This window comes from Neoarius graeffei, chromosome 14, assembly GCF_027579695.1.
Source record: "Neoarius graeffei isolate fNeoGra1 chromosome 14, fNeoGra1.pri, whole genome shotgun sequence".
NCBI classification, from domain to species: Eukaryota; Metazoa; Chordata; class Actinopteri; order Siluriformes; family Ariidae; genus Neoarius; species Neoarius graeffei.
In genome coordinates, this window is record NC_083582.1 from 30,782,433 (window position 1) to 30,808,893 (window position 26,461).

Below are 26,461 nucleotides of genomic sequence, written 5' to 3' on the forward strand. Positions count from 1 at the left end.
CATTCAGCATTAAAACTTAACTATGTTTCTAATGATATGGAACCAAATATGTGTTTTATGGTATAAAGAATGATGTAAGTGCATCCCTTTTGGAGCTACCTGTGGTCAAAAAAGCACTTTTTCTAAATGACACGAGTAATTTTGCTAAATATGACACATATTGCCATACATTCACCAAAAATAACGTTATCACGAATTTTTTTTTTCATGGTAAATAGAGCTATCACAGGGCTACAATAAACAACCAAGTTTATTTAGTCAAGCCTTTTGATATTGAAGATAATAAGTGTTAAATGTGATTTTTAGCTTGCGTACCCTGATATAATTTATTTATTTATATTGGAGTCCTGCACTCCCACGGGAGTCCCGCGGGACCCAACGCAAAGCAGTGCGGCGCGGGACAAATTTTGAAAGCTCATTGCGGGTGCGGGCGGGAGGAGGAGTGCACAATGCGGGAGCGGGCGGGAGAGGTGATGAGCTGCAGTCCCGCTAACTAAAAACGTGTTTAAAATAAAATTTATAAATTATTAATTTATGTCTATCATATATCATTTGTGCTGGATATTTTATTTGGCATTAATAAAAACATTTTAAGATGCCTAAATTTGCGGATGTGGTCTAATCTCGTGTACGTTTCCGATTCCTTTCCACTCTTCCGTGTTTGAGATCTCCGATCATGGCAGAAGAGCAGAGCTCCTCTAGTGAAGCTCACAGTGCTTCAGAAGTAAGTGCTGCTTTAAAAAGATGTACATTTACCGTTAAAAAGTCAAGAGTCCTGAAATCAGACATTTGGAAGTCGTTCTCACTCGTGTACGATGCAGAGGGAAATCAGCTGCCCTTTGCTTGTTGTGATAAGTGCCAAAAGGTTCTGACGTACAACGGCCATAGATCAGGTACATCAGGCCTGAATCGCCATGTATGTACTGTCTTAAAAGGACAACAATTCCCCAAGCCAATGACAAGAACTTTCGTGAGAAATAACGCGAACGTCTGCATCATGCGGGATTTGCGGGCAGGAGCGGGACAAAATATGGCAGGCGCGGGCAGGAGTGGGACTGAAAATCATAATTCTTTGCGGGAGCGGGACTGCACAATGCGGGAGCGGGACTGAAAATTCTGTCCCGCACAGACCTCTTAAAAAAAAAATATATATATATATATATATATATATATATATATATATATATATATATATACACACACACACACAGGCATTATAGGCCAATAGTAGTATTTTTATAATCTGTGTGAAATGTGGTTGTGAGCCAGTGCAGTGTGGGTAAGCTAGGGATGATATGATCATATCTTCTAGTTCTAGTAAAGTCTTTTACTGCTTTATTCTGAGCAAACTGGAGCTTGTTTATGCACTTACTGGAACATCCAGACAGTAAGGCATTACAGTAATCCAACCTAGAGGAAACAAAGGTATGAACTAGTTTTTCTTCATCATGTAGTGACATTATACTTCTTAACTAGCAATCTGAGATGAAAGAAGGCTATCCTAGTAATATCTGTATGAGCTTCAAATGAAAGACTGGAGTCAATAATCACACCAAGGGCTTTTACTGCTGCACATGATGAAATGAAGGCCATCCAGAGATACGATGTAATGAGAGAGTTTAGTTCTAGCTTCCTGGGGTCGGAGTGCATGTACTTCTGTCTGGTCAGAATTAATATAAAAGGAAGTTGGGGGCATCGTGGCTCAGGTGAATAAGGTGCCATACCATAAATCCGGGGACCCGGGTTCGATTCCGGCCCGAGGTCATTTCCTGATCCCTCCCCGTCTCTCTCTCCCGCTCATTTCCTGTCTCTACACTGTCCTATCCAATAATAAAGGTGAAAAAGCCCAAAAAAAATATATAAAAGGAAGTTAGCAAGCATCCAGTGTCTAATGCGCTTTACACGTTCCTCAGTTTTATTAAGCTGGTGTCTCTCATCTGGCTTTGCTGAAACATACAACTGTGTGTCCTCAGCATAACAGCTGAAGTTAATACCATACTTATGAATAATATTACCCAGAAGTAGCATAGAGATGTTGACAAATTTGTTGGTACTCTTCCACAGGGGAAAAAAAAAACCCACAACTATCTCTCTGAAATAACTTGAAACTGACAAATGTTAATGGCATCCATCATTGTTTATTCCATGTTTAACAAAAATCAGACTTTTGATTTTTGATTCAACTGAATATTTTACATAACACAAATGAAAATGGCATGGACAAAAATTATGGTACCTTTTTAATTTAATATTTTGTTGCACAACCTTTAGCAGCAATCACTGCGAACAAGCGATCTTTGTAGCTCTCAGTGAGACTTCTGCATCTGCCAACAGGTAGTTTGGCCCACTCTTCCTGGGCAAACTGCTCTAGCTGTCTCAGGTTTGAAGGGTGCCTTCTCCACACTGTATGTTTCAGCTCTTTCCAGAGATATTCGATAGGCTTCAGATCAAGGCTCATAGAAGGCCACTTCAGAATAGTTCAATGTTTTGTTTTTCGCCATTTTTGGGTGCTTTTAGCTGTGTGTTTTGGGTCTTTATCCTGTTGGAGGACCCATGACCTGCAACTGAGACAGAGCTTTCTGACAGTAGGTAGTACGTTTCACTCCAGAATGCCTTGATTTAGTCTTGATTTCATTGTGCCCTGCACAGATTCAGGGCACCCTGTGCCAGATACAGCAAAGCAGCCCCAAATCATAACCAAGCCTGGGTTATAAAAAAAAAAAATCCCAAACTTTTATATATCCCATGGAGCACCATTAAATCCATTATAGCAAAATGGAAAGAATATGGCACCACAACATACCTGACAAGAGAAGGCCGCCCACCAAAACTCTCAGACTGGGCAAGGAAGGCATTAATCAGAGATACAACAAAGACACCAAAGATAACAGTGAACGAGCTGCAAAGATCCACAGCGGAGATGGGAGTATCTGTTCATAGGACCACTTTAAGCCGTACAGTCCACAGAGCGGGGCTTTATGGAAGAGTGGCCATTGCTTAAAGAAAAAAATAAGAAAACACATTTGGAGTTTGCCCAGCAGCATGGGGCAGACTCCCCAAACACATGGAAGAAGCTCCTCTGGTCAGATGAGACTAAAATTGAACTTTTTGGCCATCATGGGAAATGCCATGTGTGGCGCAAACCCAACACCCTGAGAACACCATTCCTGCAGTGAAGCATGGTGGTGGCAGCATCATGCTGTGGGGATGTTTTTGATCTGCAGGGACAGGAAAGCTGGTCAGGACTGAAGGAAAGATGGATGGTGCTAAATCCAGGGCAATTCTGGAGGAAAACCTGTTTGAGTCAGCCAGAGGTTTGAGACTGGGCCGAAGGTTCACGTTCTGACAGGGCCATGACCCTAAACATACTCCTAAAGCTACACTGGAGTGGTTTAAAGGGAAACATTTAAATGTCTTGAAATGGCCTAGTCAAAGCCCAGACCTCAATCCAATTGAGAATCTGTGGCATAACTTGAAGATTGCTGTACACCAACGCAACCCATCTGATTTGAAGGAACTGGGCCTTGAGGAATGGGCATAAATTGCAGTGGTTAGATGTGCTAAGCTAATAGAGACGTACCCCAAGAGACTTGCAGCTGTAATCACAGCAAAAGGTGGCTCTACTTTGACTCTGGGGAGTGAATACCTATGCACACTCCAGATTTCTGTTTTTTCATCTTAATTATTGTCTGCGTCACAATAAAACACCAATTTGCACCTTTAAAGTGGTAGGCATGTTGTGTAAATCAAATGGTGCTAACCCTCCAAAAATCCATTTTAATTCCAGCTTGTAATGCGACAAAACAGGACAAACACCAATGGGGATGAATACTTTTGCAAGACACTCTACATTTTAAACATGAGAAAGAAACCTTAAGAGGAACTAGACTCTGAAAGAAACCCATCGTCATTTGGGGTATAGAACAACTCCGTTTTTATAACTGTGTTCTATACAGTCAAATAGTGCAATCATGTATCCAAGAAATTCATTATAGTTTTGATATGAAATATATTTTGTTGAAGTTATCAACTGCTCGCTGATGGAGACTTGAGTGCAAAACTGTTCATGACAACTACAGTCCTAATGTTATCATGGTAATTGTAGTCCTAAGCCATTGTAGCAAAACTGTTTGTTTCTATTACTTGTCCAAAGCCATCTTCTAAGTGTCTCTTTCGACTCTCCGTATGGAGCCATCCTCCGCAGGAGTGAAACGATGATACCTCCAGCTGGAAGTAGGGCATCAGGATGGATCAGGCAGGTCCTGAGAGCAGAAAAGGTCAGCACCACTGGTATCTCAGGAGTGGTATTTATAGCTTGAGAGAGAGAGATTGTGAGAGATGCCCATTGTCACGTAATGGTTAAGAACAGTGTACATTGTGTGCTGAGTGCAAGCAGGAAAAGCATAACTAAAAGGAAGAGCCGGAAGGTAACACAGACATGAGGGAGCCCTGGGACACACAGCAGCCAGCCACTCCACCGTCAACGAACCTTAGTGAATATGGGAGGATGGGTGTCCGCATCCAAGCATCTCCGTTTACCAAAACGCTCTACACCCCAGAAGCTTCCAGATCTGCTGGAGTTAATAATCGCACAGAGATCTTGTACTGTCGCACATGATGAAACAAAAAGGCCATCCAAAGTTCCTGCGTAATCAGAAAGCTTACTTCTAGCAGCATTTGCTCCTAGTACAAGTACTTGTCTCGTCAGAATTAAGTTGAAGGAAGTTAATAAGCTTCCGATGTCTAATGTTCTGTACACAGTCCTCAGTTTTTCAGCTGCTGTGTCTCATCTAGTTTTCCTGAAACGTACAACGGTGTGTCATCAGCCGTTCTTTTCATGCCAACAACGTTTTCTAGTCTGTTAAGTAGAATAGTATGATCATTGATGTCAAAAGCTGCATTAAGGTCAAGCAGCACAAGCAAGGAGACACAAACACTGATCAGAGTTCAGTCCTATTTACCAGGCTTGTTCACACCACCATGTGATATAAAACTTTTTTTTTTTTTTCTGTTTAACAATGTCATGTAACAAGAAATGTTATTGTAGCTTAAAAGGATAGTTCGGGATTTTTGACATGAATCTGTATGGCATCCCCATCAATAGTGTCGTGCAAACACACTGACTTACCCCCGACAGCATCCTGTGAGTCCAGTTTTGGTCCAGACGAAAGTAGTCCGGCAACTTTGTTGGGGTCACGAAAGTAAAACGTTTTTCGTCTCAAAACAGTATGTGTTCAAAAGAGTGATATATTTGCATCACAAAACCGTTGCCAAATAAAAAGTCAGACCTCGAAATCGCTTGGCACTATTTTCTCTCCCTTCTTATCACTGCGCGCTGCCGCCAGGTGACAGCCACGGCTGTTTCATTCATTGTTTTAGTGATGGGAATTTCGGCTCTTTTGGCTCTTCTTACTATAAGGAGCCGGCTCTTTCGGCTCCCAAACGGCTCCTGAGATTTTATTTTTGATTTAATTGCTGCAATTAACTAGTTAATTAATTACATTATTATTTATATTTTATCAATAGGATGTTTTCCATTTTATTTTTTAGTTTTTGTAGCCATTGTAAAGCTTTGTAAAGTATAGCAGTGTAACAATGTTCTAGCTATAGAAACAAAACTTACTTACCAATTAATAAATTATTTTCTCACAAACATAATGCAAAACTGTGTTATATTACCAATATAAAATACACAGAAGACATCAACTGTTTATCCTTTATGGCTTTATTTCACACTCGACCTTGAACAAAATGCCACAAAATAAATTATGAAGTATAAATCAGGCCTAAGAAACTATGAAGCAAAGTGGGAAATTATTTTAACAAACACAGAACAATGTGCAACAAAATATGTGGCACCTTGAGCGCATGTAAAAAGAGAAAAAAGTGCCGCACTCTGCTCCACCAGTAATGAGAAGCCGCTGGAACAGCAAATATGCTCCCGTTATAATGACTGCTGTCTCGTTGTATACCGCAGATTAATCTGGCCATGCCAAGGCGGTTGCCGACCGAACCTGTCAATTTATGAGCGACAATTTATATCATGAGCTTTAGGAATTCACGGCAACAAAACAATGATCATGGTTGTCAAATAGACAATCATCCTTCAGCTGAGCTGAACTCTGTCTCTCTCTCTGAGGCACCTAAGGACAAAAAACTAACTCGGCTCCCACCGAAGAGCCGGCTCCCGTCGTTCACTTCAAAGAGCCGGCTCTTTGAACCGGATCGTTCGCGACCGACACATCACTACGTTGTTTACTGCTAGCAAAGTTAGCGACAACATGTCTGACTACGACGGTGAAATGTGTGCGGAGATTCAGCCACATCTTTGTTGCTACAGCCTGGATAGTCGCAAGTGCGTACCATTTTCACAAATATATTATTGTATAGGTTATAGAAGGTGATAAATTTGTCGCTGTTCTTGCTCTCAAATTAGCTTGTTAGCGCCGCTGATCTGAACTCCTAATCACTGCCAAACAATGGGAAAGGTGTTGATTCCTGCGCAGATGTCAACATGACAGCGCGCAGTGATACCGAGGGAGAGAAAATAGTGCCAAGCGATTTCGAGGTCTGACTTTTTATTTGGCAACGGTTTTGTGATGCAGATATATCACTCTTTTGAACACATACTGTTTTGAGACGAAAAACGTTTTACTTTCGTGACCCCAACAAACTTGCCGGACTACTTTCGTCTGGACCAAAACTGGACGAGAACTGGACTCACAGGATGCTGTCAGGGGTAAGTCAGTGTGTTTGCACGACACTATTGATGGGGATGCCATACAGATTCATGTCAAAAATCCCGAACTATCCCTTTAAAACAAATGATGCACAAATTTAGGAATTTTTGACCCTTTATTTGTAAATATTAAATGTAGGCCTACAGCCAACTTAAAAGGCAGTATGGTGTTTCTCCATGTAATGGTGCTTGATTTCCTCCAGCCTTCAGAAGTGTGTAGATGAAAAATGCGCAACTCAAGGGTGAGATGAGCGTGAATGGTTCAAAAGAAACGCACAGATTTTGGGTTTGCTCCTTCCCAAGCACATAACTACCTTCATGATGCCCAAGTCATAGACATAAGTCAAGGCGAGAATCTGCGTAGACTGCAAAAACTGTTTTGCTTAGCGGACTCTGCAAAATGTTGTTAAAATAATTTAAAATGACTTTTGTGTCTAATGCTTTATGGCAGGGGTTTCCAAAGTGTGGGAGAGTCAGCCCCCCCTCAGAGAGCAAATAAACAACAGCGCCCCTCTTACAAGTTTTGTTGTTGCTATACTTAATGTTCCATTCGTATTTTTAAAAAAAATGGTTGTTGTACACATTTTTTTTTCTTTTACACATTTTAAACATCTGTGCTTTTTGAAAACATCTTTTTTACACATTTAAAACACATGAGCTTTATTAAAACATCTTTTTTTCACACATTTTAAACATCTGTACTTTTTTTAAAACATTTTTTTTTACACATTTTAAACATCTGTGCTTTTTTTTTTTTAAACATCTTGTTTTACACATTTTAAACATCTCATAGCATCGTTAGCTAGCACCTCTTGGCAGACAACACACTGTGGCAGTGGAGCATCTTCAGATCCAGTCCATGAAAATACAAACTTTAAATAATCGTGGTCATACTTCCTTCTTTTTTTGCTTGGCCCAGACTCTGTCTCCTCACTCACTGTAGCTTTAGGAACTAAAAATCGATCCATTTTGTCTCTGGCAAAGGCTAGCTGAAGTTCGCTAAATGTCCGCAATAGTAACTTATTCTGGTTTATTTTTCCTCACGTTCCCCCCCCCCCCCCCCGAAGAACTCTGGCGCCCCCTAGGGGAGGCGCGCCCCACACTTTGAAAAGCCCTGCTTTATGGTATTCCAAACGGGACACTCATGGAATTTTACATTTTATATCCTCAACAATTTTGAATATCTACTGGTTTCAAATCCTACAGCCTCAGATTTGTTTGTTCGGCTGATGAAGGTCTTTAATCCATAACATACTGTTTCTCTGGCGCATTTGTGTACTTTTATTTAACTATTACCACACCTATATAAATAAACATGTATACAGATGTATAGTCATTACTGATCGTTTGGTGGTTCTTACTAAATGGTCTTTGCAGGAACAGGCTAAGCAGTTGATTAACCAACAGAAGGCAAGCTCACGTTCAGACTCGCGTGAGGATGAGGTTTCTCCTCCCATGAACCCAGTGGTAAAAGGCCGTAGGAGAAGAGGAGCCATCAGCGCTGAGGTCTACACCGAAGAGGATGCTGCCTCCTATGTGAGAAAGGTCAGCAGCCCTAATGACCATTATAGGCGCCCCAGGACACTAGTAATCTTCAAAAGTGCCCTTTAACCCTCTGGGGTCTGAGGGTATCTTCTGGCACTCTAATGATTTTGGCATGCTCTGATTTTGTCACTTTCAACAAATCTAAACAGTATTTTCAAAGTTGTATGACGACTTTTTTTTTTTTTGTATTCAGCACAAGTTCAGCTACAATAATATCTATGTAGAATGTATGTCATGATTTGTACTTAAAAAAAAACAGATAAATGAAGATGTTGTAAAAAGCAGTTTTGGAATGTGTGGAAAAAAACATGACCTTACCCATTGTGACGAACCGTTTGGTCACTTGAGGTGATTCTGTTCAGTCTTAGGAATGGATCAAGCACAAATCTTAAATCTGCTCCACTGATTTGGACAATTAATTGGCCATTAAAAAAATTATGTCCTATTGTTTTGGGATAAAGGGTTTGCAGTGGGAGGGGTATTCAATGAGAAGAGTAAAAAAAAAATTCCGTTCCATTCAATGAGAAGAGTAAAAATTTCCATTCCATTCAATGAGAAGAGTGAAAACCCCTCCCACTGCCAACTCTTAATCCCATCAGGTCGAGTCCCAATGGGTAAGGTCATGTTTTTCACACATTCCAACATAGTTCTAAAACTGCTTTTTACAACAGCTTCATTTATCTGGTATTTGACTCGATTCAGTGCGTCTTGAAATTAACTCTTTTATTCCGTTCAGAGCCACAACCCAACTCTGTTACACAATTACTCTGTAATTTTACTCCAACTCCAAATTTTACTCTCTAAACTCAAAATCGAGCAAAATTAACTATTTTTGAGGAAAATACTTTTAACTCTGGAAAAATTGCTCAGTCATTTTTCCTGTTTTTGTACAATAGCACATGCATATCAACTGATACACTCATCAGAAATAGGAGAAACATTTACTCGAGTTGATCTTTGGCTGGATCAAGTCAAAGTATTTTTTAAAAAAAAGCCACCGCTAATCAGTGTCGCAGTTCTCAAGATTGAATTGAATTGCTGTCCTGAATCATGAATTGATTTGCTGTCCTGAAATTGAATCGCTGTCCTGAATCATCTGAAGCACATAAAATCCACATGCCATCTTGACACAAGTTTTACCTCCAAATAACCTGAACTATATTTGACAGATTTTATCCTGTTTACGGTGGGCGTTCCTACTGCGGAAGAGAAACCAATCGAAACCGAAAGAGTGAAGGTGATTTATCATGTCGTTGCCATGTGAATAGTCTTTTATGAATGCGTAAGTGTGCGCTCAGCGTTCCGACTCCGGTGTGACTGAGTAAGGTGACAAGTTTTACGTTTCATCTAATTTAGGTAATTTAAAAACTATAATATTATTTGGCAGTGGGGACATAGGAAAGTGTAAAGTATAAAGTTTGTCAATATGTTTATCATGCTTGTATGATAAACTCGCAAAGATATTTATCTAAATACATAACCTACTCATTCTAAACCTGCTGTGCTTCGCCGGCGAAGCTCTCGACCCCAGAGGGTTAAAACGGGTCATCTTATTTTCTGATTTTTCACTGCTCAATTTCTGCTTTTAAAGGTTATTCCTAAAGACTACAAAACCATGGCAGCCCTAGCCAAAGCTATTGAAAAGAATGTGCTTTTCTCCCACTTGGATGACAATGAAAGAAGGTAGGAATTTTTTTTTTTTAAATAAGAACTTTTGGACGCAGCATTTGGAATTCCAGGTTGTAACCGATTAACTGTTTTTCTTTTCCCCCACACAGTGATATATTTGATGCTATGTTCCCAGTCACTTACATCGCTGGAGAGACTGTTATTCAGCAGGGTATGACATTTCCAGTCTTAAACCAAATTTAATAAAATGTATTCATTTGTTTCTGTATTTGATCCTGAATGCAAATTTTTTTTTTTTAAATATCTCACTTCCCGTAGGTGATGAAGGTGACAACTTCTACGTAATTGACCAGGGCGAAATGGATGTAAGCATCTATTCTGGCCATGTGATCTAAATAGTTAAATAATATTGGCTGGCATTGAGTGGCATATCAAATATAGTCCATTCAGCTGGCATGATACTGAACGGGTCAAAGACGAGTAGCTGAATGGAACATATCTGATATATACCAAGGAAAAAAAGCCATTATTATTATTATAATACTACATACACACACTTCCAGTTTTTCGATGTCCGTTGGTATGTTTTTCTTTTGTAAACGTGTGAAGAATATCTAATGAAGTTTTGGTAGCCTTTCAGGTGTTCAAAATGTCTTTCTCTTTCCCGGCAAACAAAGAAATGCTTCTGCATATGCGCAGCAGAAAACTTTTTTCTCTTGAATATTCGCATCAGCTCCGACGTGTGACGTCATGGTATCTTGACAACCATGCAATATCGTAAACCATATTCAGCACTCATTCTCCATTGGGTAGAGTGATGTCATACATGTAGGATAAGCGATATGCTAACAAAATTGAATGCTATCGAACCAAATGAATGGAACCCGCTAGAAGGGAATAGAACATGTCTTTATTCCATCGAAAAAGTGTCCTGTATGTATAATACTACGTAATGTTTTGTGCATATGCAGATTGTGCATACTGCTAGAGGAAAATAATTAACAATAACCTGCAAAGTGGTGTTACAGTTGCCATCCTATTATAATGATTATTTTCCAATTACAGCATGTGCCAGATTGTGTCCAGTAAACTGTGATATAAGGTTAAACATGACTGGTATGCTATGACCATTTCCTTTGGACTGATGGTTCGTATGTAGTAAATGTTCTTTCGGTTTGGGTTGTGGATCGGAACAGGTTTATGTGAACAACGAGTGGGCAACCAGCATTGGCGAAGGTGGCAGTTTTGGTGAATTGGCACTGATCTATGGTACTCCACGTGCGGCCACTGTCCGAGCGAAGACCAACGTCAAACTGTGGGGAATCGACAGAGACAGCTACAGGAGAATACTGATGGTAATGAAATAAGGCTATAACTGATGAAGTGCTTTTCGATTCTTTGCTCATTTGTCAATTTTGAATGAACACCCATGTGTGTTTGTAGGGAAGTACTCTGAGAAAGAGGAAGATGTATGAAGAGTTCCTTAGTAAAGTATCCATTCTCGGTAAGTGTTGCCTAGTTTTTTTGTTTGTTTGTTTTTGAGAGTGAGGAAACATTAGTAACAGCAGAAGGGTTTGCTTGGTTTAAAACTGCAGTTGTGTTTTTGAAATACATTTGTACTGTTGTGCGTTTCAAATAATGGATTGTATAAAGGTTTTATATTAGTGCTGTCAAGCGATTAAAATATTTAATCGCAATTAATGTCGCGACAGTCATAGTTAACTTGCGATTAATCGCAATTTAATCGCACATTTTTGTCACATAAAAGACCATTGTAATTCTCTTATCAGCATAAAAAAGTGAATGGGCTTGCTTTGTACCAATGTTTTTTTGTTTTTTTTTTATTGCAAAGCATAACATGTCTTGACACAGCCACTGCAAAGTAAAACCTAAGCCGAGCACTGGCGCGGGGCTAGCAAGAGAACCATGAGCGAAATGATCTACTGTGAGTTAGTCTACAACTCTAATCAGAGAGATAGGTTACACAGTGACGGTAGGCTTGACATGCTTGATTATAATATAAAGTACACTATTATATTAAGTTTAAGTTGTTCGTTGATAAATATTGCACTGAATCTGATCTTTACTGTTTCAGCTCACTTAACACATTTTGTACTTTTACACTTTCTGCCTGTTGATGCGTCGCGCTGTCCAATCAGAGGCGGCCAAATTTGCATATTACAGGAAGGATTTCTGGGATAGCATTGAGTTTACAGTTCAGAGGGATCTGGCTTCTTTAGACGCTGTCTTCTTAAAACTGAATAAATATTTAAAAAGAGCCAAATTAGCCAGTCTTTTGAACGGCTCTTTTCAAAGAACGGATCACAAAGATGCGGATCCCATCAAAGAGCCATAAATCCCATCTCTACTAGCGCGCCCTGCCCGCGCTGGTTCTTTGGGGGAGGAGGGCAGAGGACTCTGGCTGTGCGGGGCATTACAGTCTAGCTGCTATCGGTTTTCTAAGCAAAGTCTCTGTTCCAAGTTCCTGGCGGTTTCAAAAGCTTATGAAAAACCTACATCATGTCACAGAGCGTTAATCTCGCGATAAAAAAATTATCGCCATTAAAATTGAGTCAAGTTAACGCGTTAATAACGCGACATTTGTGACAGCACAATTTTATATAATCATTGTTTATTTGTTAACACCCATTTTTCACTGCGGAGTACTCTGATAGAATTTTACAATGCTTGGAGGTTCTGGTTTTACTGGTCAGAATGTAGAATTTGAATTTTTTATTACCTCGCCCGCGACAGAGTAAGCGGGGCAAAGTATTGTTATCAGTGCAGTTTGTTCGTTTGTGTGTCTGTCTGTTAACAATCTAGTGTCTAGATGGTTGTACCGATTGACTTGGGATTTTCAGGGTAGGTGGGCAATGGTCCGTAGATTACCTGATTAAATTTTGGGGGTAATTGGGTCAAGGTCACCGGAAAAGGTCAACCTTTCGGCCAAAATATTTTATAACTCATTATAACTCAAAAACAGTTGTCAATAGACAGATGTTTACTATTATAAGCATATAGGAACTCCCCATATGACCTTTCATTTGGCACCATGAGCTTTGACCTTGAGTGACCTTGAAAGGTCAAACTCAAGGTCATGGATTTTCAGAGGACTGTAATTTGAAAACGGTTGATGGTAGACAGATATTTACCATCATCAACTTGTAGGAAGTGCCATATGGACTTTCAGTTGCTGCCATGACCTTTGACCTTGAATGACTTTGAAATGTCAAACTCAAGGTCATGGATTTTCATAGGACTATAACCTGGCAGCTGATGATTTGAGAAATATTACCATTATCAACATATAGGTATAGAAGAAGTGCTGCCAGGCGAGGTTTGTTTTGCCTGGCAACACTATTTTGAGCTTGTTCCTTCCTTCCCAATTTGTTTGCCGTGTGCCGTATGGTAAAACATGGTGGTGGTAGCACGCTGAGCATTACCCTTGGTCTCTTCATTGCTTATGCATAAAGCAGATAGGATTATGCTAGTTAAATATTTAAGTTATTCCACAAAATCGAATCGTACATGAGCTGATGCGCGCCTTGTCGGCTATAAGCCATGTACACTACCGTTCAAAAGTTTGGGGTCACCCAGACAATTTTGTGTTTTCCATGAAAAGTCACACTTTTATTTCCCACCATAAGTTGTAAAATGAATAGAAAATATAGTCAAGACGTTTTTCTGGCCATTTTGAGCATTTAATCGACCCCACAAATGTGATGCTCCAGAAACTCAATCTGCTCAAAGGAAGGTCAGTTTTATAGCTTCTCTAAAGAGCTAAACTGTTTTCAGCTGTGCTAACATGATTGTACAAGGGTTTTCTAATCATCCATTAGCCTTCTGAGGCAATGAGCAAACACATTGTACCATTAGAACACTGGAGTGAGAGTTGCTGGAAATGGGCCTCTATACACCTATGGAGATATTGCACCAAAAACCAGACATTTGCAGCTAGAATAGTCATTTACCACATTAGCAATGTATAGAGTGGATTTCTGATTAGTTTAAAGTGATCTTCAGTGAAAAGAACAGTGCTTTTCTTTCAAAAATAAGGACATTTCAAAGTGACCCCAAACTTTTGAACGGTAGTGTATCTCTGAGCATTAAGAAACAGGTTTTGGTTAAAATGTGTTTTCTTTTCAAACACAGAACCTTAAATCATAAAAGGTTACGTAGTTATCATCTAAAATCCTTAATTGCAGCTTTGGCGTGTTTGTTTGGTCTTGGTTCACAGAGTCACTGGATAAATGGGAGCGTCTGACGGTGGCTGATGCTCTGGAGCCGGTGCAGTTTGAGGATAGCCAGAAGATTGTAGTACAGGGAGAACCAGGGGATGAGTTCTTCATCATCCTGGAGGTGCTTGGGTGTTTCCTAAACTTGCACTGATTTCCACCATCTCTGTTTGCATGCATCTTTAAAGCTCGTGTGTGTTTTGCCAGGGATGTGCAGCTGTACTGCAGAGACGATCTGAGAACGAGGAGTTTGTAGAAGTGGGTCGCTTGGGACCTTCAGACTACTTTGGTGAGTACTTTTGAAATCTTCTGCAAGATAAATTACAGTACCTCTTTGGAGGTATTATGTTTCTCTGTAATTATAGCTTAGGCTCCTGATAGTAAGGCTCAGCTGTTTTAAAGGTGTTATGGGTTCTCAGAAATTACAGTTTTGCCGAAGCTACACACTAATGATTATAGTTATAAGAGTCAGACGTTTATAAACTCTGGGAGTCTGTAATTATCTCCTACTGGCAGTTCAAGTAATATCTCTTTCAGAGATGTACTATATGCTGTGGGCAGTATTTCGTTTTTGTCTTTTTAACATTTTTAATTTTATCCAGATTTATTGTGCTCTAGCCAAAATTATGACTGTGTCTTGCAAAAATATTCATCCCCCTTGGTGTTTGTCCTGTTTTGTTGCATTACAAGTGCAGTTACATATAAATGGATTGTTGGGGGAGTTAGCACCATTTGATTTACACAACATGCCTACAACTTTAAGGATGAAAATTGTTGTTTTATTGTGACACAAACAATAATTAAGATGAAAAAACAGAAATCTGGAGTGTGCATAGGTATTCACCCCCCCACTCTCTATTAGCTTAGCACATCTAGCCACTGGGATTTTTGCTCATTCCCCAAGGTAAAACTCCTTCAAGTTAGATGGGTTGCGTTGGTGTACAGCAATCTTCAAGTTATGCCACAGATTCTCAATTGGATTGAGGTCTGGGCTTTGACTCGGCCATTCCAAAACATTTAAATGTTTCCCTTTAAACCACTCCAGTGTAGCTTTAGCAGTATGTTTAGGGTCATTGTCCTGCTGGAACGTGAACCTTCATCCCAGTCTCAAACCTCTGGCTGACTCAAACAGGTTTTCCTCCAGAATTGCCCTGTATCTAGTGGCATCCATTTTTCCATCAGTCCTGACCAGCTTTCCTGTCCCTGGAGATGAAAACTATCCCCACAGCATGATGCTGCCACCACCATGTTTCACTGTAGGAATGGTGTTCTCAGGGTGTTGGGTTTGCGCCACACATGGCATTTCCCATGATGGCCAAAAAGATCAATTTTAGTCTCATCTGACCAGAGGAGCTTCTTCCATTCCCATGCTATTGGGCAAACTCCAAATGTGTTTTCTTAGGCAGTGACTTTTTTTTCTGGCCACTCTTCCATAAAGCCCCACTCTGTGCAGTGTAAAGCTTAAAGTGGTCCTATGGACAGATACTCCCATCCCCACTGTGGATCTTTGCAGCTCCTTCAGTGTTATCTTTGGTGTCTTTGTTCCATCTCTGATTAATGCCCTCCTTGCCCGGTCTGTGAGTTTTGGTGGGCGGCCTTCTCTTGTCAGGTTTGTCGTGGTGCCATATTCTTTCCATTTTGCTAGAGAGCAATTCCAGCGTTATGGACGTGACACTTGAACTCAAAATGGCAACAAATGACCCAGTGCATGTTTTATTGTCTCCCAGTATTTAAACAGGTGTTGCATATTTTAAGGCTGTACCATACTGGAGAAGTGATAGAACAAGAACAATTCCCATAGTACATCTAGGGCATGCCAGAAAACGCCAATAAAAGATGCGTTATGGACGTGACAGAAAAAGTATCACTTTTCTTGGGTGACTGTACATTTTTATCAAACTCTGTGAAATTGTAAACCTAATGTTGAAATGGAGATATCCATTTGATAGAGGGGTCCAAGGTGAATATTAAAAAAATCTTTGTTTAAAATATTTTGTATTTCATGCAGAGTTTTGGAAGGAAAAGTCAGCGTTATGGATGTGACGAAATTCCGTTATGGATGTGATGCGTCTGAAATAGACATGGCATATGTTTAGAAAATCAGCAATTTAACCACCATAACCCTTTGAAAAACTCTCTAAATATCAGCTAAAACTATCAAAGTTCTTAAATAATATTTAGGATGGCTATTGTTTTGCTGTTTTGTGGATTTTAGCATACATTTCTGTGGCTTGTGGCAATAATATAGAATTGTACATGATCAAAGTTGATTTTAGCTTGGGTTTTACATTATAAGAAAGAAAGACTGACAGTGGTACATTAGGTTGGTTACAAATTGGTTCAATTTATTCACATCTGTAAAATACAGGCCTAGGTGATATCTCTGGGAGTGGTTTTGATGTATTACATGTTGCTTTATTTTTGCATGGTGAGGTTGACATTTACATGGAATTGCCCTATAATGGATTTAATGGTACTCCCTGGGATATTCAAAGTTTGGGATTTTTTTTATAACCCAACCCTGATCTATACTTCTCCACAACTTTGTCTCTGACCTGTTTGGAGGCTCCTTGGTTTTCATGTTGCTTGCTTAGTAGTGTTGCAGAGTCAGGGTCCTTCCAGAACAGGGTGATTTTATACAGACATCATGTGACAGATCATGTGACACTTTGATTGCACACAGGTGGATCTTAATCAACTAATTATGTGACTTAAGTGAATTGGTTGGACCAGCTCTTATTTAGGGGATTCATATGAAAAGGGGGTGAATATTGATGCACACTCCAGATTTCTATTTTTTCATCTTAATTATTGTTTGTGTCACAATAAAACAACAATTTGCACTTTTCAAAGTGGTAGGCATGTTGTGTAAATCAACTGGTGCTGATTTTCCAAAAATCCATTTTAATTCCATCTTGTAATGCGACAAAACAGGACAAACGCCAAGGGGGATGAATACTTTTTGCAAGACACTGTATTTGGTACTAACTGTAATCGTGTGCACTCTCTCTCTCCTCTGTGTGATTCTAGGTGAGATTGCCTTGTTAATGAATCGACCACGTGCTGCCACTGTAGTAGCCCGAGGCCCACTGAAGTGTGTTAAGCTAGACCGGCCACGTTTCGAACGAGTGCTTGGTCCCTGCTCAGACATCCTTAAACGCAACATCCAGCAGTACAACAGCTTTGTGTCACTGTCCGTCTGAACACGTACAAAACTCTATAATAACGGGGTTCCACTCATACAGTTGGCTTTTATTTCCTTTTTACTGTTCTTTTATTGCTCCCTGATACGAGCATAATTCATCTGCACTTGAACATTGCACTTGCTCTAAAAACGGCAAAACGGCATCTGTTCTTTCTCAGCGTTGACGTACCAGTGAGCCGACAATCAAAGCTTACTGAAGATGAATCCACAGCTTTTACTGGGCATCATTTTTACATTTAACTATTTAAGACAAATGAAGGGGTGAGATTATATTTTTAAAAAGTCTATTCGAGAAGCATGTTTGCTTTTTAGCTTGCTTTGCTGTAGCTGAAGTAGTTTTCTAAAAATAGTTTTGTAAGATACGAACTGAATTAGCATTCTATAAAAACAGTTCGTGAGAACTTTCCATATTGCATTCATACACAAACTGTAAGCATGCTTTATCAATCTTTATATATATTGCCCCTACCGAAGTAACTTTTTTTGAAGATATTCACATCACTAAGATATCCTTTATACGTAGCATCCCTTGACGTGAAGGAATTATAGACGTACAGTCCTGTGCAAAAGTCTTAGGCACATGTAAAGAAATACTGTCGACCAAAAATGGCTTAAAAATAAAGAAATGAAATGTTTCAACATGTAAAAAAAAAATACTGTAAGCAGTAAACCATAATGAATGAAACAAAGTCAATATTTGGTGTCAGATGACCCTTTGCTTTAAAAAAAAATAATTAAATCATAGGTACAGTGAGTGCAGTTTTATGCGGAAATGAGCTGTAGGTTTTACTGAGCATCTTACAGAACCAGCCACAGTTCTTCTGGACACTTTGACTGTCTCACTTGCTTCTTAATTTTGCACCAAAACCCAGCAGCCTTCATTATGTTTACTTTTTTCATCTGAAAAGTGCTCTTTTATGTAATATGCTGCTCAGATACAAATTTTTTTCTGTAATGTTTAATTTTGTGCTGAAAAAACAAACAAATGAACGTTTCTCATCTCATTATGTCTAGCCGCTTTATCCTGTTCTACAGGGTCGCAGGCAAGCTGGAGCCTATCCCAGCTGACTACGGGCGAAAGGCGGGGTACACCCTGGACAAGTCGCCAGGTCATCACAGGGCTGACACATAGACACAGACAACCATTCACACTCACATTCACACCTACGGTCAATTTAGAGTCACCAGTTAACCTAACCTGCATGTCTTTGGATTGTGGGGGAAACCGGAGCACCCGGAGGAAACCCACGCGGACAGCATGCAAACTCCGCACAGAAAGGCCCTCGCCGGCCACAGGGCTCGAACCCGGACCTTCTTGCTGTGAGGCGACAGCGCTAACCACTACACCACCGTGCCGCCCCAAACGAACGTTTGGAACTCTAAAATGTTTTTGTACTGACTTGATAATGTAGGAGTCATAAAATAGAAATCAGTAAGTTTGTACGAAAAAAACAAAACAGGGTGCCAAAGACTTTTGCACAATACTGTATATACACTTAGTGTCCACTTTAGAAAGCACACCTGTACACCTGCTCATTACAGGCCAAAAGCTTCCGTGAGTGTGATCTCTGTGATTTTTATTAACCATGGCATGGTAATGAACGTGATTGAGTTACTATATTGTTCTTGGCAGCGCCAAGAACCACCAACCAACAGAACTGTCACTCACTCAATGTTTTTTGTTTTTCGCACCATTCTGTGTCAACTCTAGAGACTGTTTGTTTGTGTGTGTGTGGGGAAATTCCAGGAGGTCAGCAGTTTCTGAAACCAGTCCATCTGGCACCAACAAACAAGTCCCAGAGATCTCAACCCCCCCCCCCATTCTTGGTCTGTATCAGCATGATTTTAGGCACAAATGATTGGCTGATGAGATCACTGCATGAACGAGGTGTCCGGAAATGTAAATTTGTTCCCCACACCATTCTAGTTTCTCAGCTGTTACACTGATCTTGCGTCCATCTTGCTAGGAATGATCTCGCTTTCATTTGCACCAAGGCTTTATTTGAATGAAAGCGGTAGTTTGACGAGGATTCAAAGCCAGTGCCAAAATGCAAGTCACAACAAGAAGTCTTACTTAAAATAATACAGTCCTAATACCAGCCAAGGAAATATTTAGTTATCATGTTAGAGATTAAGCAAAATAGCGAGACTTGACCATAACTCCAGTATTAGCAGTGCCATTTTCAGTAAGTTGTTCCATGCTGTCTTTTTTTTTTTAAATTTCATTGCATCTTGTTTTCAGGTTTACTTTAGGAGCTTTGTGCCATATTTAATTAATGCATGCTTCACGCAACAACATTTTGTTTTTTGGTTTTGTGCAAAATATGTTTGTTATTCCATGTTTGTAATGTAGAGATGAATAGCACAATTTCAATACATAAAACATGAACAATTATATGATGTTGAGTCCAATGAAAACCTTAAAATTGCGACAGTTTGTTTTTAAAAGAATCCGGGCACTAAACAAACACTGGAACACTTGCACTGAACTAAATGGAGTTTTATGTTAAATTATACACTTTTTTTTTTTTTTTTTTTGTGACACCTGTTTGAAATAACCAAAATATATTTAAAAAAAAAAAAAGTAAAGGTTTTCATTTGACTCTCCCTTGTATTTACAGGATATCCGTTTTTAAAGCGCATAAGCGGAAGGTTCAGCCATAGAGAACACGCAGTGCCCTTGGTCATTATTACACTTTATTCCTTCACATTTATATATTTATTAAATAGTATTTTCTGCCCTTAGGTACAGTTTCTCACTCACAGATCATCTCTTTCTATGTATGAAAATGTATATTAATCTTGCTTTGCTTGGCTTTTGTTACTAAAATCTCTATACTCTTGCTAGCCCAAACCTTGAGCTAGTATCGTGACACTTGCAGTCATTAGAACTGCATGTACCATAAACGGTGGACCACATGTTCCTTTTCTTTTTTAAAAAATCACTTTTGCTTTGATTTCTAGTGTGTCATGATTTTTGGTATAGCTTGTCATAAATGGCAGTTTAAGCAATAAAAAGTTGCTGAGAAATCTTTGTATTCATTTTTTTTTCCCTATGTTGTCCTAATAACCAGCACATACTCAATTCTAACTTTACATCACTCAGTGCTTAAATATTTTAGTCATCCAGTGTTTCATCTTGTGTAAGCCAAATAGATGCATCATTAAGATCGAGTCATAATGCATTCCTGCCACAAGGGGGCAGTTTTTGGGTTTCACGTGCTGTCACATCTGCCACGTTAGTTATTCAAAACTTTAGCTGGTGGTCTACCAAAGCTCAGTTGACAAAGCGTTTGTACGGAGAATGTGCATTGCTCGCATAAAAAATGTCTTACGCTTGCGTTGTTTGAATCGATCAAACCATGAAACTGAGAAGTTTCTTCAGGGTTCCCCGTGAACTAATAAAAAAGGGTGAACGAACACAGGATTTCACAAAAAGATGTCGAGAAAGGCGGCTTTTGAACCTCTCACTGAAATCGAAGGGAGCCGAGTCGAAGCACGCTCGAGTTTGTAGTGATCACTTGGTGAAGGGTTTGTATCCCTCTCAGCTCTGTCCTTAGTGTTTTCCAAGTACTTTTCTTGCTATGTGTCATTATTTTATGGTACTTTTTTTAGTCACAAAGCGCTAAAGTCCCCAGCTGTTTCTTTGTTTACTCCTCACAAAGTCCATATAAATTCTTCCCCAGCCGTACAGTTACAGTGCACCGTGATCACTTCTCCGTCTTGTTTAACTAAGATCCAGGTCTTTAAAGGGGTTTCTGATGATCTTTGTGAATGATTTAGCTGAGAGATAAGAGCCAACACAAGTGAGACTCAAGCCAACTGTTTGTTTACACTTCAACGTGCAGCGCTTTGTTGTAAAGACGTGAACATACGGTAAAGCTTTTTAAAAATACTTACACGGGCAAAAACAATACAGGATTAATTCGGCAACGACTTGATACCGAGGTCCTTTACCCAGCCACATACAAAAAAAAAGTTGTAAGCCTCCATACTCTTCCACGCTTTCACTTGTTTTGCGGTGTAGAAGGATGTCTGCAACACCAGATAGTTCGAGATGTTGGGGAACTCGACTGAAAGGTAGTTTTCGAGATCGTATGACAAATCCTTCTTTCCCAGACTGTAGGGGGGCGGCACGGTGGTGCAGTGGTTAGCGCTGTCGCCTCACAGCAAGAAGGTCCGGGTTCGAGCCCTGTGGCCGGCGAGGGCCTTTCTGTGTGGAGTTTGCATGTTCTCCCCGTGTCCGCGTGGGTTTCCTCCGGGTGCTCCGCTTTCCCCCACAGTCCAAAGACATGCAGGTTAGGTTAACTGGTGACTCTAAATTGACCGTAGGTGTGAATGTGAGTGTGAATGGTTGTCTGTGTCTATGTGTCAGCCCTGTGATGACCTGGCGACTTGTCCAGGGTGTACCCCGCCTTTCGCCCGTAGTCAGCTGGGATAGGCTCCAGCTTGCCTGCGACTCTGTAGAACAGGATAAAGTGGCTAGAGATAATGAGATGAGATATCTAAAGTGAGCAGTGGCTTCTAGATTACGAGCATACTCTAAGTTATCTCTAGTTGTTTGCACTACTAGCTTCATGTTTGTTAAATCAGGAAAAATGGTGAAGTGTTTGGTATCCATGATTGACACTAGTTTAGAGTGCTGAAATGGACTGAGTTTTGAAATGGAAGGTAAACTTGCATAAAACTGCCCCCCCCGAAACTGCACTGACTTGCACTGAACTGTTTTGATTGTGTGGAATAAAGGAAAGCTTGCTAATATGCAGAAATACCATGTAAGTATTGCAAAAGCACATAAGGACAGGAAAACCTTGACTAACTAGTTTTTTTCTGTATCTTACAATGAAGCAGTGTAGTTTTTCTTAAAAAGGAAATACAGACCAGACTTTTTTTTTTTTTTTTTTTTTTGACACAGGACTTCATTGAAAGCAGTGATTTAGAACTGATTCAACTATCCATCCTGTTGTTGTGTGTTTTCTGTCTACAGGCAGGTCCTTCCTTATAGCTCCGTTCCACGGCGCGTCTCTTGACCATTAAATGGGGGCCGCCATTCTTTACTCTAACATTCCTGTTCGGGGTCTTCTAGGAGGCCTCGATTACTTGTGGGAGATCACCACCATACCGTAAAGAATGATCAAGCCATCTACTCTGTCTTCGATTGATAATAGATATGATAGCTCTCTTCTCACCAACATATCGCAGTACTTCTTCGTTGTTTACTTTGTCCGACCAAGAGATGTTCAAGACTTTTCTCCAAAGCCACAGCTCTCCAGCTTCCGCACATCCTCTTTCTTCAAAGACCACAATTTGGCCCCATACAGTAGAGCACTCCAGATGACAGTCTTAATAATTCTCTTCTTCAGATCAAGGCTGAAGGCTTTTGTGAGCAACTCCTTTCGTTTAGAAAATGCGTCCTTCACACGGTCTGTTCTTGATCTGATGTCTTTCTCACAATATCCATCCTGGGTAATCAGACTCCCAGGATAGTTGAAATGTGTTACTTAGCTTAGTTGGTTGCCCCCAAGGAAGATCGCAAATTCCTCACCAGGTCTCTTACTGATTTTCATTACTTTGGTCTTCTTAATGTTGATCTTCATACTATACTCCACTGCGGTCTCCTGCGTTTTATCCATCATGAGCTGTAGACCTTCAACCAAACTGGCTAAGGTTGCTTGATCACCTACATGACGCACTGTCTTTGAGATGATCTACTCGAATACCTTCGTTCATATCGCTTAAAGCATCTCTTAGCATGGCTTCAGCATATATGTTGAAAAGTATGGGGGACAATGAGCAGCCTTGTCTTGTGCCACGACCAATCACTGCTGGGTCTGTCAAGCCATCGTTCAATCTGACTCTCGCACTTTGCCCCATATATAGCCTCTCAACCAGCTGCCGGTCATGACTATCCATCCATTATCCATAGCCGCTTAACCTGTGCAGGGTCGCAGGCAAGCTGGAGCCTATCCCAGCTGACTATGGGCGAGAGGCGGGGTACACCCTGGACAAGTCGCCAGATCATTGCAAGACTGATACATAGAGACAACCAACCATTCACATTCACACCTACGGTCAATTTAGAGCCACCAGTTAACCTAACCTGCATGTCTTTTGGACTGTGGGGAAAACCGGAGGAAACCCATGTAGACACGGGGAGAACATGCAAACTCCACACAGAAAGGCCCTCATTGGCCGCTGGGCTCGAACCCAGGACCTTCTTGCTGTGAGGTGACAGTACTAACCACTACACCACCATGCTGCCCAGATTCAACTATTTTTGCTTAATTTTCACTAATAGTTTCATGAACAGACTCAAAAACATGCTTGATTACTAGAAATCTTTCTTTTCTAGTAATGTTAGCTACTTAATATGATTTTGAGTTTGAAAAGGGTTTGTTAGCATGTCAGGTGGAGCGTCACTGACTAGCTAGCTTAACATTAAACCACCATGATGGCACAGCATACGTTCATTTTGTAAATCCAGTCGGTTGCTTCAGAGGTATTAGGTTTTGTAAGCGTTGTGGCAATAGTCACTTCTTTTACAGATTTTTAAAAAGAAGCATTTTAGCTGTCACTAAGAACAAGCAAACCAGCTCTAAATACAGACATGCTGCAGCCTGTTCCAAAAACTACCTTCTACCTTTTGATATTTGTGTTGCAATATAGTGCATACCACAAGTTGGAACAAAGTTTTGGCAAAGGAAGGGTTGCCTGTAAATAGTTCAGATGATTTTTTTTTTTTTTTTTTCTGGGAAGTTTGAAATTCCACTTTTAAAGCCTCCAAACTGTGAAGCGAAGAGACAGCCAAGGATTATATGCTTGCTCGCTGTCTGGACCGAAAGCCACAAATCCAATCTGGTTTAGACGTTTTAATGGCATATACTTTTCTCTGAAGAAATCAAGCTCTTCACTGCTCTCTGTGCTCTCTCTCTCTCTCTCTCTCTCTCTCTCTCTCTCTCTCTCTCTCTCTCTAATGAATATTTGTTTTAAAATGTTGCAGAAAAAAGTACTGTAGGTAATCAGGGGCATGTTTGAACGTTCCACACAAATATGTTTGGTTGAAAAGTACACCATAAATCCCTCAACTGTTTCTCAGGAACATGTCGTCTGCTGGCAATTTCACAATTCTGAAGACATATCTTCCCCGACAAAGAAGTGTCCATCATGCAGCAATTTGGTACAATATGTGCACATCTACAAACACTTGCGCATTTTCCTCTCATAGGCAACTGTTATAAGGTGAAATACAGGGGGTGGACAGTAACGAAGTACATTTACTCAAGTATCTGTACTTTACTTGAGTATTTTTTTTAAACTTATGACTTTAACTTCACTACATTTGAGAAACAAATATTGTACTTTTCACTCCACTACATTTCTATCAAGGTCCCTGTTACTATGAAGCAGCTTTGAAAGTGGATGTTTTTTCTTTTCCTTTCTAAAATGTGATTGGTTTTTCCACAGGTGACACTGAGACAGTCTATCAGTAATCACTAAAATCACATCACATCCATAGACTGTATAAAATCAAGTTCAATTATTTCTCTGCAGCATTATTTGAACACGATCAGTTGATGGCAGAATAGAAGGAGGCGGTTCTTCTGGAGAACACACGCACCTGGGACCATACCTAGAATCCATGTTTCAGTTTTCTGAAAGGATTAAAAATTCATTTCGTTTTAAATGTTTGATTTGTTTGCCTAAAACGGAGCACATCACAGCCTACAAAAACTCGCCGTCCAACCTGCGGGAACATATTGAGGGATGTAAACATTTTATTCCAAGAGAAAGCTTACAGTGAAGTTGTATGTGCTTTTAGAGCTAGCGATAATGCTACAATAGCTATGCAGTCTGGTTAGTCAAATGACTTTCTATGGATTTGCCCACCAAGTTGCCGTAGCCTTGTCCACGGTTAATGTTAACACATAGCTAGTTAACTTGGACACTGTTAGTTAGCATGTAAAAAGAGAGTTACGCTAGCATGAATAACGTTAACTTATCTGTAGTGCTTTCAGAAATCTTTTAGCATAATTTTGCCAAATAAACAATGTAGAAATCTTTCTTTTCTAGTACCGTTAGCTACTTAATACGATTTCGAGTTTGAAAAGAGTTTGTTAGCATGTCAGGTGGAGCGTCACTGACTAGCTAGCTTAACGTTAAACCACCATGATGGCACAGCATACGTTCATTTTGTAAATCCAGTCAGTTGCTTCAGAGGTGTTAGGTTTTGTAAGTGTTGTGGCAATAATACAACACTGCATTGACAGAAAATGTACTTTTAATACTTAAGTATTTTTAAAAGCAAGTACTTCAGTACTTTAACTTGTGTAAAAATTTGACTGGACAACTTTCACTTGTAACATTTGACCAGTGGGATCTGTACTTTGACTTAAGTAATGAAGTTGGGTACTGTGTCCACCTCTGTTGAAATATAAAAGGTCTTGCTTGGACAGATCAGAATCATGAGGTATATCTACAGGTCAGTGATCCAGTGTTTTTCGAACATTCCTTGGCTTGATCCTTCTGATGTTTATCAGACATGTCTGCATCCATCACCTGCATTTGCCCTGGCCTCTCTGTCTATAATTACCAGAGGCCTCTACAAAGTCCAAGTCCACTTTCTTTCCGTTTTTCCTTTATTTTTTTATTCTCTTGCCAGCATCCATCACCTGCTTTTTTTTGTTGTTGTTCCTCTCTGTAACTGCACTGGACGCCTCCGTGAAGTCTGTGATCACCACCTTGGCTTCCCCAAGCTTCTTCACACATCTGTTCACAGACCTGACCACACGCTCTAGTCTCCGATCAAGAGCCTGCAAGTGGAGCTCAGTCAAAATGGGTCGAAGTGGATCTCGAGCCAAAGACTCTCTCATCACATCACTAAGACGATACTCAGGTTGCATCAACAGCTGCAGCTTCAGCAACGTAGAGTGCTTGATCCTGAAGGAGAATAATCAGACAAGAATAATCAGATCAAAAGCTAAAGCAGTTAATAACATGACAGCTACTATGCCCATTCACTGAACTGTATCATGTCTTTCTAGCCTACATAAATTTTCTTTCTGAATGAACAGCATCTTTGTTCAGGTCTAAACACTGGACACAGAAATT

General features: G+C 40.1%; 2 protein-coding genes across 3 annotated transcripts in view; one reads left to right on the forward strand and one right to left on the reverse strand.

The window, feature by feature from the left end:
- prkar1ab (protein kinase, cAMP-dependent, regulatory, type I, alpha (tissue specific extinguisher 1) b) overlaps positions 1-18,453 on the forward strand; it is a 44,758-nt gene extending 26,305 nt beyond the window's left edge. For both annotated transcript variants that reach the window (XM_060939510.1, XM_060939509.1), the window contains exons 3-11: positions 8,117-8,284; positions 9,876-9,967; positions 10,063-10,124; positions 10,232-10,278; positions 11,110-11,268; positions 11,357-11,417; positions 14,151-14,272; positions 14,356-14,437; positions 17,179-18,453. In XM_060939510.1, the coding sequence (XP_060795493.1) occupies positions 8,117-8,284; positions 9,876-9,967; positions 10,063-10,124; positions 10,232-10,278; positions 11,110-11,268; positions 11,357-11,417; positions 14,151-14,272; positions 14,356-14,437; positions 17,179-17,351 (966 nt within the window). In that variant the 3' untranslated portion in view covers positions 17,352-18,453. The remainder of the gene's footprint in view (positions 1-8,116; positions 8,285-9,875; positions 9,968-10,062; positions 10,125-10,231; positions 10,279-11,109; positions 11,269-11,356; positions 11,418-14,150; positions 14,273-14,355; positions 14,438-17,178) is intronic.
- A 7,160-nt stretch (positions 18,454-25,613) lies between these two features.
- Positions 25,614-26,461, reverse strand: part of fam20a (FAM20A golgi associated secretory pathway pseudokinase) — a 38,477-nt gene continuing 37,629 nt past the window's right edge. The window contains exon 11 of the mRNA XM_060939511.1: positions 25,614-26,290. Within this exon, the coding sequence (XP_060795494.1) occupies positions 25,990-26,290 (301 nt within the window). The 3' untranslated portion in view covers positions 25,614-25,989. The remainder of the gene's footprint in view (positions 26,291-26,461) is intronic.